At 34.4% G+C, this 14,420-nt stretch overlaps 1 protein-coding gene across 1 annotated transcript in view; it reads left to right on the forward strand.

The window, feature by feature from the left end:
* The first annotated feature begins 3,953 nt into the window (after positions 1-3,953).
* LOC115414978 (exostosin-1a) overlaps positions 3,954-14,420 on the forward strand; it is a 533,740-nt gene continuing 523,273 nt past the window's right edge. The window contains exons 1-2 of the mRNA XM_030128366.1: positions 3,954-4,738; positions 13,605-14,185. Of these exons, the coding sequence (XP_029984226.1) occupies positions 13,886-14,185 (300 nt within the window). The 5' untranslated portion in view covers positions 3,954-4,738; positions 13,605-13,885. The remainder of the gene's footprint in view (positions 4,739-13,604; positions 14,186-14,420) is intronic.

Below are 14,420 nucleotides of genomic sequence, written 5' to 3' on the forward strand. Positions count from 1 at the left end.
GAAAATACCTGATTTACACTGAAAAAAACTCAAAATAAAGTGGATAATATCACAATAAATGCTGATAAAACACTTAAGATAGGTTAAATATAGAGGAAAAATTCATTTGGCAACTGCCACAAAAGTACCACTGGGTCTTTATGGGTTAAAGAAATAGACATAAATGAATGTGTAAAAATATTGTTGTGTGTAATTATAATTATAAAGTTATAAGGTGTAATTAAACAGTCTAATGGCCACAGGCAGGGATGTTTTCCAGTGTTGTTCAGTGGTGCATTTGGGTGGAATTATATGCAACAAATATAAATGTACATATAATTTATTACTTTTTGATTTATTCTTGTTCTTATCTACTTATACCATGGTTTTTATTCAATATGTTATTTCCTTGAGTCCTTTAAACCATTTGTTCCTATTTTGTCTCTTTTATGTTCTGTTTGATGGGGCTTTGGGTACTTTTATCATGTTTTATTATGTACAGTTTCTATTTTATTTAATTGTTTTGTCTGCCTATGTACTATATTTGAAGTACACCTGAAGCTATAAGAGTACGTATAAGCTATAAATATGAAAATATGTCATGTTCCACATTAGGAGTTTGTGTTTGTGGTAGAATTGGAGAATTTGCAAACTTATTCTATACATGTGGGGAAAACGCTGAAAAAACAGTTGATACACTTCAGTTTATTAAACACTAACACATGCAATATTGGTCAAAATGAACCAATAGGAACAAAGCATGTGTCTCTTAAAAACAGTAAAATATTGGGTGTTTCCAGGCAATAAAAACATTTGATTAAATTCAACTTTACTATTCACCGCAGTGGAAGATTTTATTCGGTTCATAAATAAGCAATGTCACATCCCCCGACCATGTATATATGGAAAATATCTCATATTTTGAGGTTTGTTTGTTTTTTAATAAAACAAGTGGCATCACATATTCAGACTGGCATTTAAAGGGTTAAAGTCCTGAAAATTATGAACATTTGATAGTTTTGAGCAGAGATGAAGTGATTTAAGAGATTTATGCAGACAAAGTTGTTAATATAGTTTATAGTTTTGTACATTTTTGGTTCAAGGGTCCATAAACAGTTGTAAATTAGAGAAATCTGCAAAAGTTGAATTTAGTTTTGGCAGGAAATGAGCTCAATATGCGACACTCACATAGAATTAATATAAAATAAAGGAAGAAATGTACAGATTTAATGGAATTTATAGAAAATATAAACAGCCACATCTGCATCTGGGAAATAAAATGAATCAGATATTTATGTGACTGTAACTGAACATGCATATGCAAACGTATTGGTATTATTTAAGTGTTTTTAATGGTATATATTTGTGATTTGCAGTTGAATTCTGACATGAGTTAAACCTCTGTGCTCGCTGTGGCTGTGCTGCTTCTCTGTCTGACTCCATATTAATGCGTTGTGTTGAGTTTGCAGATTTCACCTGATATAATTTTTCATGCAGCCACCTCTGGTACGACTTAAAAACAGCAACAAAATCCCACAGAATAAAAAATCAAAGGTCATTTATATTCCATAGTCGCAACAAGTTTGTGTTTGGCTTCTTGGGGCTGGTTTTTAATTCACATTATTTTACATTTTTATCATAATTTGTGATCTTTTTTTTTACTTTCTGAATTTTAAACCCACATCTACATGTTTTATCACCATCTGGACTCACATTTTTTGTTAGTTTTTTTGTTTGTGTGTTGATTTGCTTATGTTTTGTTTGACTGCTGTTGCTGTTCACGTTGTCTTATTGTTTACTTTATTGTGTGCTCATTTTGTGTTGCCTCCAAGGATGTATGTTTGTATTTATTTATTTATTTTTTTTACTTTTCTGGTATGTCAATATAGGTGTGTATGTGGGTATATGTATGTGAAGATGATAAACGAGGTTAACTGATGCAAGGGACTTGATTTTTCATATATTCTACCAATAGGAAGTTAAACAATAGACTGTTTTGTAGCGAAGGGGTGGGATTAAATTAATTACACTTCCTCCCACTCTTTTTCAAATATGCAAATGAAGTCATACACTGTAAATTGCCCTTAGATGTTCGACAGGCTCAGTCTCTGCCTGTCTTTAAATCACATCTAAAAGCGTACTTTTTCTCATTAGCTTTTAATCAATTAGTGAGATGTATCTTTTTTATTTCCTATGCTGTTTTTATCAGATTTTAATTTGTCTTTTTTTATGATGGTTGCATTTTGTTGTTCTTAGCCCGCTTTGCACTCTGTGTTATCACTGTTGTTACTTCTTTATTTAATCCCTTGATATATGTTTTGTGTATGGCACTTTGGCCAGCTGTAAAGTTTTTAAAGTACTTTATAAATAAAGTTGGTATGGTATGGTCCACTGGTCACAACTGTGGACAGTTATTCTACAGCTGATCTCTTGTGTATTCATCGGTTTTTGATTGATTTTGATGAATTGATTGAAGTATTTATTTCCAAAATGAATGTCAAAAAAGAAGAAAAATAAATAAACAAGCAAAACATTTAAACTTAACACATATAATATAATATAATATAATATAATACATATTCAAAAAGGAGTGAGAAAAAGTATAACTTATAAACTCCCACCCTTTCCCCTTAAACAATTAATAATGATAATAAGCTTCCTATACTCTACTGCCTTATAGTTATTGTTAAATACTTTTGTTTATGGCTTTATACTATTACAAGCAAATATTATATAATTAACATAAACACATAATACTCTAACGCATGGTATTGTATGGTAGTGTATAGTTGTGTATATAATAATAATAGTAATAATAAACTTTATTGCAGACACAATAATAGTCTGCAAGTCATTTGTATAGATTTTTGTTTTTTGTTTGTTTTGTTTGCTTATAAACTGTTTCTTTTTTTTTTTTTTTTTTTTTTTTCATCTTTTTTGACCAATGTAACAGTACATACCAAGAAGTGGAATTACAGTGCATACATTATAAACTGCCTTTTATGTCATTTTCCCCCCATGCTGTGTTTCATTTATAAGGACTAAGTAGGATTACTTTGTTTTGTTGCATATTCGAAATAAACTAAACTAAAAAAAAAAAACACATTTTCCACATCGTCCGTTGCTGCTTTTTATCCCTGTTGCTCACTTTAAATTATTTTGTATTTTGTATTTTGCACACATGTACATACATTTTAATAAGGAGTAAAGGAGAATTTATTCAACATCTTAGCACTTTATATTAGATTCTAGCCAAATGCAACCTAATTCCGTTCTGTATCCACTTTGTGCATACCTGAATGACATTAAGTCTGAAAATGGACCCACCGGAGTCTGAATGTTGGCCGCAAAACGCACCACGAGGTGGCGACGTTTGACGCATGATGTGCGTATGAGCGCGGATCCGTAACATCTGTGAACCCCCCCCACCCCACACACCCCACCCCACTCCTTCTCATTTACCAGATAATGACATCTACTTTAATCATGATCATATTAATTTTATTGAGTTGATGGCATCAATACAAACAACAGGGAAAGTGAAGGAGAGGCGGAAGAGGCGGAAAGGCAGTCCCAGCTTATCCACCAGGACAGAAATCCACACGATTCACAGATTTAATAAAGAAATATCAACAGTAGAAAAGTCTGAGAATAAACAGGACATGATATGAGTCTAAATCTGGAACATGTGGAACTTTAAACCTTATATTTCTACTTTTTTAAGTTTAGTTTGTGTATGTAAAACACTGACATAAATGTTCTGGTGGTGCGCATTAATCCTGTGCCAAACATGAGCGCATCATTGATTATCCTCCTCCACTGTAAAAAATGTCAGAAACAGGAGCGCAACGCAGGGTGGGAGCTCTCATATCTTGTCTGAGCCAACTGACACCCGGTGCGTCGTTCCGTTCCGTTCCGATCCGATCTGACACCCCCCCACCCCCCCTCTCCTCCAGTCTGCCGGTGATGCCGCACCGTGGCGCAGCCCAGATCTAGTTGAGGACTTAAGGATGCGGATCCCAGGACGTGATGGGACGACCCGGAGGAGCCTCGGCGCGCGCTGCTGTTGCGTATTTGATCCGTGGATTTGACACAGCTGAGATAAAACGCGCCACACGCCGCCACCTCTGAGGACCGCGGAGTCGCGTGCGAACGGTTCCAACCGAGGCGCGTGTCTGCCAGCAGGTGCGCCGACTGTCCTCTGAACTCACCTGGGATGATAATGTGTGTTTGTCCTTTTTTATTCCTCTCGGACACGTGTGGGAGTGTGGATCTAAAGCCCTGAACCGTGGAGTTTGGATGTGATTGTGGTAAAGGAGATGGGACCTGCTGATTGGAAATGAACGTATCTTTTTAAACACATCCGGTCATTCTGGAAGGATGCTGTCGAAGGTATCTCCACAATTTGGGCAGATGAGTTAAGATCTAAGTTCAGTCCTGCTCTTAAAACCACTCGTGGTGTCGTTTCTCGGGGAAAGTTTGAAGACCGGGACGCGGCGGCAGAGGAGGAGGAGGAGGAGGAAGAGGAGGATGGACGCGCCAGGACGCAGAGCTCAGTGAAAGCCACATACGGAGGATTTAGATCCATGTCATAATTGGTGTCATTTGTGGATGGTTTTTGTGCTTGTGGTTTTTCTCCAAAGGGGGGCAGGACTACTGGAGAATGCGTACCCGAAGTGTGGAGTCCTGCTCGGGCTGGAGGGGAGAGCAGCGGACCCCCCGATCCCTTCCTGGGACCACAGGTGTTCTCTGTTCTCAGGTAAGGCACAGGGATGGAAACCTCACAGACAAAACCCCCGGTTGTCCTCGAACGCATCATTTACTCTTTGGACATTGGTGTAAAAGTATTGAAGGACGTAAACTCGCTGCGTAATCTTTGATTTTTCTAAATATCAGGCTCTGTTCCAGACTTATAATGAGTTGAATCATACTTAAACAGATTATAATTATGACATGTTTATATTAGAAGAATAAGAAACTGTGGTAAAAAGTTCTGAACTGCAGGCTGTGAAAAAAAGTTTAACCCTTTCATTCATACTGGTCCCAACAGTGGACAGTTATTCTACAGCTGATCTCTTGTATATTCATGGGGTTTTGATTGATTTTGATTCATTGGTTGAAGTATTTATTTCCAATATGAATGTCAAAAAAGAAGAAAAATAAATAAACAAGCTAAACATTTAAACATAAGCCATATCATATAATACATATTCAAAAAGGAGTGAGAAGAAGTATAACTTATAAACTCCCACCCCTTCTGCTTAAATAATTCATAACAATAATAAGCTTCCTAAACTCTACTGCCTGATACTTAGTGTTATATTATTTTGTTTCTGGGTTTATACTATTACAAACTAATATCATTTGCATAAACACATAATACAATAACACATTTAAATGTACACTGTGAAAAATTAACACCAAAAAGTTGTAAAATTGCAACATAAAAAACTGTAAGTGAAAATACAAAACAAAGTTATTTATTTGGAAAGATTTTTGTATTAACAGTAAAGTCAAATATAACTGTAGTTTTTACAGAAAGAGAATATTAACAAAACCATATTTGTATACTGTAAAAATTATGTATTTGTATAGTTTTGGGAAAATATAACAGTAAATTGAAAAACAATGTTGTGCCATTTAAATTTCAAGACCAGTGTTGAAATAAAAGCCTATTTGCTTTTTTTTTTTTTTCTTTTTTAATAAAAAAGTAAACATTTAACATTTTAAACCTGTAAATCAAGGGTCACCAACCCTGGTCCTCCAGATCTACTATCCTGCATGTTTTAGATGTTTCCCTCTTCCAACACACCTGATTCAAATGAGAAGTCTATGATCCAGCTCTGCAGACGTCTGAAAATGACCGTCAGGTGTGCTGGAAGAGGGAAACGTCTAAAACAGGCAGGAGAGTAGATCTGGAGGACCCGGGTTGGTGGCCCCTGATGTAAGCTAATGGATGGTTATGGCTCAGTTGGTAGAGCTGGGTCCGTGACCAAAGGGTCTGCGGTTCAAATCCTGGCTCTGACTGTCCACATGTTGAAGTGTCCATGCAGAACACTGAACCCTACACTCTCAAAAATAGAGGTACCAGCTTGTACTTAAAAGGGTACAAATGCTTGTCTCTGGGGGTGAGAGACATTTCTGTACCCTTTTGAAATGGTCCATTTTTGTACCTTAACCCTTTCATGCAATTATGAGAACCTTAGTCACAATATTTTTCCTGAGTGTTTTTATTCCTCTTTAGGCATGAAAAAACCATGTGATTGAGTTTTGTTTTTTGTTTTTTTGAGGAGTTACGAAAATGTCCACTCAGCCGGACCCCATGCGTTTAATTTTTGAAGCAAAGAAACAGGTATTTAAAACTTAATATTAGAAAGTGATATGGAAAACTATGCAATAAAAACATTTTTAATGCTACTAATCAGATGTTTTCCCACGTTTTAACACACTCTAATACTAGTTATTATTCACTTCATGGAGATAAAATGCAAAAAAAAAAAAAAATAAAGTTTCGTTTGTTGATTTACACTAAAACATGTCACAGCAGATCAAGTTCATCAAGAACAGCAAAGTTACAGTAACGGTATGAATTGCACTGTATGGGATGATGCATAAGTGTCCACTGTGTTGGCTTTTCAAGGGCTGAAATATTTTGTTTGACTATGTTGTATGGTTCTTTGTTATCTGATTTTATGTGCTCCAAATAAAAACTACACTAACTAACTAGCTAACTAACACTGATATGGAATTAAAACAATAAAACCCATGAATATACAAGAGAACAGCTGTAGAATAGCTGTCCACTGTAGTGACCACTATGCATGAAAGGGTTAAGTACTTTATATAGAAAGAAAACTCTCATATAGTTGATAATGCCATGATGTTTAAAGTTTGAGCCAGTGGCCTAATGGAGGGAAAAAAAAACAGCATAGGCAAGCTACGACATCAAGACATGGAGGTGTGAATGAAAACTTGATAAAACAGAGATTATGGCAATAATCAGAGGTTCTAATAAGCTAAATAAATTATTAGGCTATTATCATTGAGCTAATTGGGCTATTAAATTAAAACACAAATTATTATTAAATATAATATAGAGTAATTACAGTATGATATATAATAAATAATGCGCTAAGCCTAATATTTTAACTATAATTAGACCTACTGTTCAGTTCTCCTAGCCTACAGCCTATTCTCATGGTCTACACACAGTTTTGAATGCTGCAGGGTACCTTATAGTACACATTTGTACTTTACAGAACTTTGGACCCTTTTTCATAGTCTAAAGGTGCAATTCTGGCCTCCTCAACACCAATATTGTACTTTTGAGAGAACATTCATAAAAAATGTACTTACAGGTACATAAATGCACTGAACTCATACCTCTATTTTTGAGAGTGTACAGTGGTCCCAGTTGGGCCTGGTGGGTTTGTAAAGCACTTTGGGCACCATGAAGGTGGATAAAATGTGCTATGTAAGTGCAGTCCAGTTAAATATACATGTTTAAAATGTTAAATCTACATGTTACCCCATAAATAGGGTTAGGTTTGATGTGTTTTTTACAGTATATTTAAGGAGAAAGGGTGGGAGTTCATAAGTTATACTATATGTTTATATGTATTATGTTTTAATGTTTTGCGTGTTTATTTATTTTTCTTCTTTTTTGACATTCATATTCAAAATAAATACTTCAATCAATCAATCAAAAACCCATGAATATACAGGTAACCACAGCTGCCAGTTTTGTTGTTTTTTTTCCGTAAAAACAGGATTTTTTTTTTACAGTGTACACACATATACATGCATGCATACACACACACACATGCATATACATATACACATACCACATACTTGTACATCCTTTTAACACCCAGTGATACCCAACACCTCTGTCATCCCTGTACTTTTTTAAAACTGTGTCTTTGTACCTCCTTTTAAACTGTTGGGTTTTGTTGTTTCAGTTTCATATCAGTCAACACAGTGGACATTTATACATCATCCCATACACCAGTGTTTCTCAAAGTGTGGGGTGGCCCCTCCAGGGGGGCACGAAGGCGTGCCGGGGGGGGGGGGGGGCATGGGATCTCTCCTGGGTGGTTGTTTTGTTTTGTTTTTTCTCCTTCAGGTTAGATCATGTAGCAGGTGGAACTAATATTTTAGTGTCGGAGCACCCTGCACTCATTTTAGGGACGTACAACAAACAAATCTACTGCCATGGTGATCTGTCACTAGACTAGACAAAGAGTTTAGGTTTGGAGAATGGACAAGGACTGGACTGGGGAAAAAAAGTGGAATGTTTCTGTTTTTGCACAATTCGTACAGTTTGCACTTTAATGTTCTGAGATGTGCAATGGAAACAGACTCATTCCAGCTACTGATATTGTTAATATGTTCATCTTCATTGCCAAAATTTGTTTGTTGTTCTAAAAAAAGTAACTTTATTGTCATAGTTGTAAGATAATTTAGCATTTCCAATTTTTATTTGGAAAAATATTGTCTCGGAGCAGACTTGTTGAGTTTATTTATATTGTTCAAGCAAAAATCTAAGTTATTTTTAATTTGAACAACAAATTACTCAAGGAAAAGAAAAAAGTATTGTTATAATATTGACGTTTCTTTCAAGAAGTTATAATTGCACCACTGTTACAATGTTGCTGGGGTTGGGGGGGGGGGGGGTTTGGAGATTTTTTGTCCTCCAAAGGGTGGCCTGACAGAAAAAGATTGAGAACTGCTGCCATACACTGACATTCATACCATTACTGTAACTGTGTTCTCGAAAAGATCTGCAGTAATATGTGTTAGTGTAAATCAGTTGCTAATTGTTATTATTAGAATGTAATTAAATGAATGAATGAATGAATTTATTTTTAATTTGTACATTAATCCTTGTACTTGGTACAACAATTACAATAAACAAAACCAAAAAAAAAAGAAGAATAGGATAGGATAGGATAGGATAGGATAGGATAGGATAGGATAGGATAGGATAGGATAGAAGCAAACCTTAATTTTTTGCCTATCCTTTTCACCTGATCCACTGCTTACATTATATTAAATGTGTACAGCATGGAGCATTCACACCAGTTAATTAACAGTTTTCTTAATCAAAAAGGCTTTTTCTTGCATATTATCTCCATGAAGTAATAACTAGTATTAGAGTATGTGTTAACATGTGAGACAACATCAGATGAGCTGCATGAAAAATGTTGTTATTTCATAGTTTTCACACAGTGTATGACTTTTTCAAATACACGTTTCTTTGATTCAAAAATTAAATGCATAGGGTCCAGCTGAGTGGACACTTTTGCAACTAATTTCAATCATATTGTTTTTTTTATGTATTAAGAGAAATAAAAACAGCCAGGAAAAAAAAAAAATCTCCTCTAAGATTTTCATAATTCATGCATGAAAGGGTTAAACACAATAATCCTTTCATTCTGCACTATTGGTTTTTATACTTACATTATATTTTTTTCTACCTATATTTATTTTATAACACAGCTAAGGTTAAACCGGAGTCAAATTCCTTGTTTGTGTGCATGAACTAAGAATGAATTAAGTTGATTCTGACTCTGTGCAGATATTAAATAAATCTAAATCTGAATGATGCACCTCAAATGAACAGAAATATCAGTCACGTATATAATAAATCAATGTAATATTGACCTTCACATCTCAGTTATAAAACTGACATCCCACATTTTACCTCTAAGTCACACTCTTTTAGTCAGAGAATATAAATGCATTCATTCTCTTTCCTCTCTATTTCTTGTCAACTCATTTACAGGAGGAGGATTAAAGTAAAAGCACAGATACAGTGTAAAAATACAAGCAAAAGTCATGATTTCTAATATATATTGCACCTATAGGTCTCTGCTGCAAATGTGATCTTGATCTAAAGGCGTCACAACTTGGGCTGTGTATTGGCAAGAATCTGGTGATACGATACAAATCACAATACTAGGATCACGATACGCTATATGGCAGTATGTCACGATACTGTTAACAAGGCCATACTTTTTTTTGTTTGTTTTGCTTCTTTTTTTTAAAAGATTATTTCCTGGAAAACTAACACCTGCCTCTTTCAAACAGTAAAGTTTCCTGTCGGTCATGCTGCTGCTGCACGACAATTTCCCAGTTTTGGGGTGGGTCAGTCAGTCTACCTATCTATGTAAAAAGTGTCTTTAGGATACTTGAAATAACCATTATTTAACAAAACAGTGTTATTAATTAAAAAAAAAAAATACATATAAGACCTGCAATATCACAATATTGCTTTTGTCATATACAAACAACAGAGCAAAATACACAAATAAATATATAAATAAAAAGAGCAAAATACACAAATAAATATATAAATAAAAAGAGCAAAATACATATGTGAATATAGAAATAAAAACAGCAAAATACACATGTGAATATATAAATAAAAAGAGCAAAATACACAAATAAATATATAAATAAAAAGAGCAAAATACACATGTAAATATAGAAATAAAAACAGCAAAATACACATGTGAATATATAAATAAAAAGAGCAAAATACACAAATAAATATATAAATAAAAAGAGCAAAATACATATGTGAATATAGAAATAAAAACAGCAAAATACACATGTGAATATATAAATAAAAAGAGCAAAATACACAAATAAATATATAAATAAAAAGAGCAAAATACACATGTAAATATATAAATAAAAAAGCAAACTACACATGTGCATATATAAATAAAAAGCGCAAAATACACATGTGAATATATAAATAAAAAAGCAAACTACACATGTGCATATATAAATAAAAAGAGCAAAATACACGTGAATATATAAATAAAAAAGCAAAATACACATGTGAATATATAAATAAAAAGAGCAAGATACACATGTAAATATAGAAATAAAAAGAGCAAAATACACGTGAATATATAAATGAGAAAAGCGAAATACACATGTGAATATATAAATAAAAAGAGCAAAATACACATGTGAATATATAAATAAAAAGAGCAAAATACACATGTGAATATATAAATAAAAAGAGCAAGATACACATGTAAATATAGAAATAAAAAGAGCAAAATACACGTGAATATATAAATAAGAAGAGCGAAATACACACGTGAATATATAAATAAGAAGAGCACAATACGCATGTGAATATATAAATGAAAAGAGCAAAATACACGTGAATATATAAATAAAAAAAGCAAACTACCCAAGTGAATATATAAATAAAAAGAGCTAAATACACATGTGAATACTGAAATAAAAGAGCAAAATACAGATGTGAATATAGAAATAGAAGAGCTCGTAGGATTCCCAGAAAATCTAAACAAAAAACAAAAATAAAGAACAAAATCACGATATATAGGGGAACCGATATTTTCTTACACCCCTGGTCACGACTAAATAAATACTAAAGAAGGAAAATCGTTTATAAATGAAGAATGTTAGGATCCAAATATGCATAAAATACCACAAGTAAAAACTACACTATGATTATTTATCTGTTAATGTTTGTTTGTTGCTTATTAGGATCTATTAGATGTTTTTCCTGGTGTAAAAAAAAAACATACAAAGACCATTGCACACAGTGTAATGTTATAAAATACACCAGACTTAACAATACAGTGACAAAATATACCAATAAACAAGACAAACTTAACAATATAATAACATCTGCTCGTCTGTTTTCTTCATTTATGAAAAGAATTAAAGGAAATTTAACATCTTATCTTTCATTTCACCTTATATCAAGTCATCATTCTGTTCCTTTACAAATAAATGATCAAATAAGATGTTCTGTATTCATTGTATATGCAGCACAGCAGATAATAGTCCAGTAATGTTCTTAAATTACATTATAAAGTGACACATCTCAGCCTTTACCACATGATTTATCTCCATTTTCCAGTCAAGAGTATGTTTTCCTACATTTAATTCACTCATTATATAGATGTCCGTAAAAGGTTATTATATCAAAACAGAGAAAATGGAAGCAAAAGTGACCTTTTCACTAAAATACATCATTAACGACAGCGTCTCCATCCACTGTCATTTATCAAACTCTGTGGGTTTTACTGGTCAATAATGTTGTAGAAGATGTTTTTGTTTCCATGGTAACTACGGAGCGTCTGAATGTCCAAATGGGTCATATCTGATGACCATGAAAACATGACAAACTGTATTTTACCTGAATTTGTTACATGTATTGATAGGATTAATGGTTACAAAGTTATTAAACATTTTTATGTCAGTGGTTTCTTTTCCAGGTCTTTAAGGGTTAAAAGTTATTACAGTTTTAACATATTGATCGTTTCACTCATTTCCATAAATAGTATTCAGAGAAAAGACAGATCAACACCATCCAAACGTTTTCACTTATCATCCTTATCCAAGAGATGCTGCTTCAATCAGTTTTTATTTTTAACTGTGTTTTTTTCCTGTTATGTGCTTGGGCGGGGGGGGGGGGGAAATCCCACTCCTACTATATAAAACACTTCTATGAATAGTAATAATGTCATTTAACTTTATATTATATTTTGTTAAATGGAATGGGTTTATCTGTAATGTTGCAGCTAAAGGTGAGACATTGTTCATATAGTTGGGAAGATTAAGTGTGAATAATACGCCATGATTTATGACTTAGTTGACTGATTGATTGATTCATTCATTCATTCATTCATTCATTCATTCATTCTTTCTTTCTTTCTTTTGAACATGTGCAGAAGAGAAGAGAAACAAAAAACACAAAAATAATAAAGTGAATGAACCACATTTACACACTTACATACATACACACACACACACACACATATACACATACATACATACATACATACATACATACATACATACATACACACATATATGCACACATACACATACATACACACGCACATATATATGCACACATACACATACATACACACGCACATATATATACACACATACATACATACACACATACATACATACACACATACATACATACATACATACATACATACATACACACACACACACACACACACACACACACACACGCACACACACATACATGCATATATACATACATACATACATACATACATACATACACACACATACATACATACAGTACATATGTACATACACACACATGCATATATATATATATATATATACGTACACATACATACATACATACATACATACACAAATACATACATTCATACATACATGCACACATACATATAGTACATTCATACACAAATACACACACATACATACATACATACATACATAAATACATACATAACATGACATATATTAACCCCAAAAGGAGTGGGAAGAAATCCAACTAAATTAGATTTTTATTTTGCATTCATGATATGAAACTGTAATGTAAAGCTGTCAGGTAAATGTAGATGAAGTATAATATTTGTGTCTGAGATGCAGCTGAGTAGAAGGATAAACTAAACCGAAACACTTAAGTACTGTAAATTGAGAGTGTGAAGTATAAAAAAAACATATCATCATAAACTCCAGTGACTTTCAGTTCAGTCAACCTTTATTTTATTCTTATATTATTGGTGCTTTTGACTCATTCACTGACTGTAAGTTTTCTTTTTTTTTTTTTTTAGTGACTTCAAATCCCAAAATGCCGAGCTGTGGGTGAAGCTGCTGACGTGTGGGTGGAGCTGACCTGTGGGCGGAGCTGACCTGTGGGTGGAGCTGACCTGTGGGCGGAGCTGACCTGTGTCAACCTCCCTCGTCTCTTTATCCTCTAGTTTTCCATTTCCCCCTCACTTCACCTTCTCCTCCTCCCGTTCTTCTACAAACCCCGCCCTCCTCGCCCTCCCATTAAACCCCGCCCCCCCCAAACCCACCACCACCTCCTCCTCCTCCTCCCCCCACAGCACACATGCAGGCCAAGAAGCGGTACCTGCTCGTGTCTGTGGGGGCCGGTCTTCTCTTCCTCGTCTACCTGTGGGCTCTGCAAATCGGGGAGTTCCAGCAGCAGCCATACCAGTATCACCAGTTTCCCCAGTACCCCCAGTACCCCCAGTACCACCAGCCAGACTACCAACTGCACCACCAGGGCCTGGAGGTGTACCAGCCAGGGCTGCAGCCTCTGCCCCAGAGAAGCCCGTCCAGACAGCCCAGACACTGGCCTGAGTCGACCGGACAGCTGGAGCCTTATCTGGAGGGGGGAGAGCAGGAGGTAAATTAAAAAAAAAACAAAAAAAAAACAGCTCACATCAGAGATTAGAGTCAAAAGACTATGAAACAAGTGGTCCCAGGCACAACAAACCCCACCGCTCACACTTATTGTAGCTTATTTTGGCATAGATTCAGCTGATGTCATTATATCAATTTCCTCTATATATGTGCCAAGTCTGAAGTAAATTGAAACAAAATTGATGTTTTTATGGACATTTGAAATTTTGCCCATTATA

This window comes from Sphaeramia orbicularis, chromosome 24 (genome assembly GCF_902148855.1).
Source record: "Sphaeramia orbicularis chromosome 24, fSphaOr1.1, whole genome shotgun sequence".
NCBI classification, from domain to species: Eukaryota; Metazoa; Chordata; class Actinopteri; order Kurtiformes; family Apogonidae; genus Sphaeramia; species Sphaeramia orbicularis.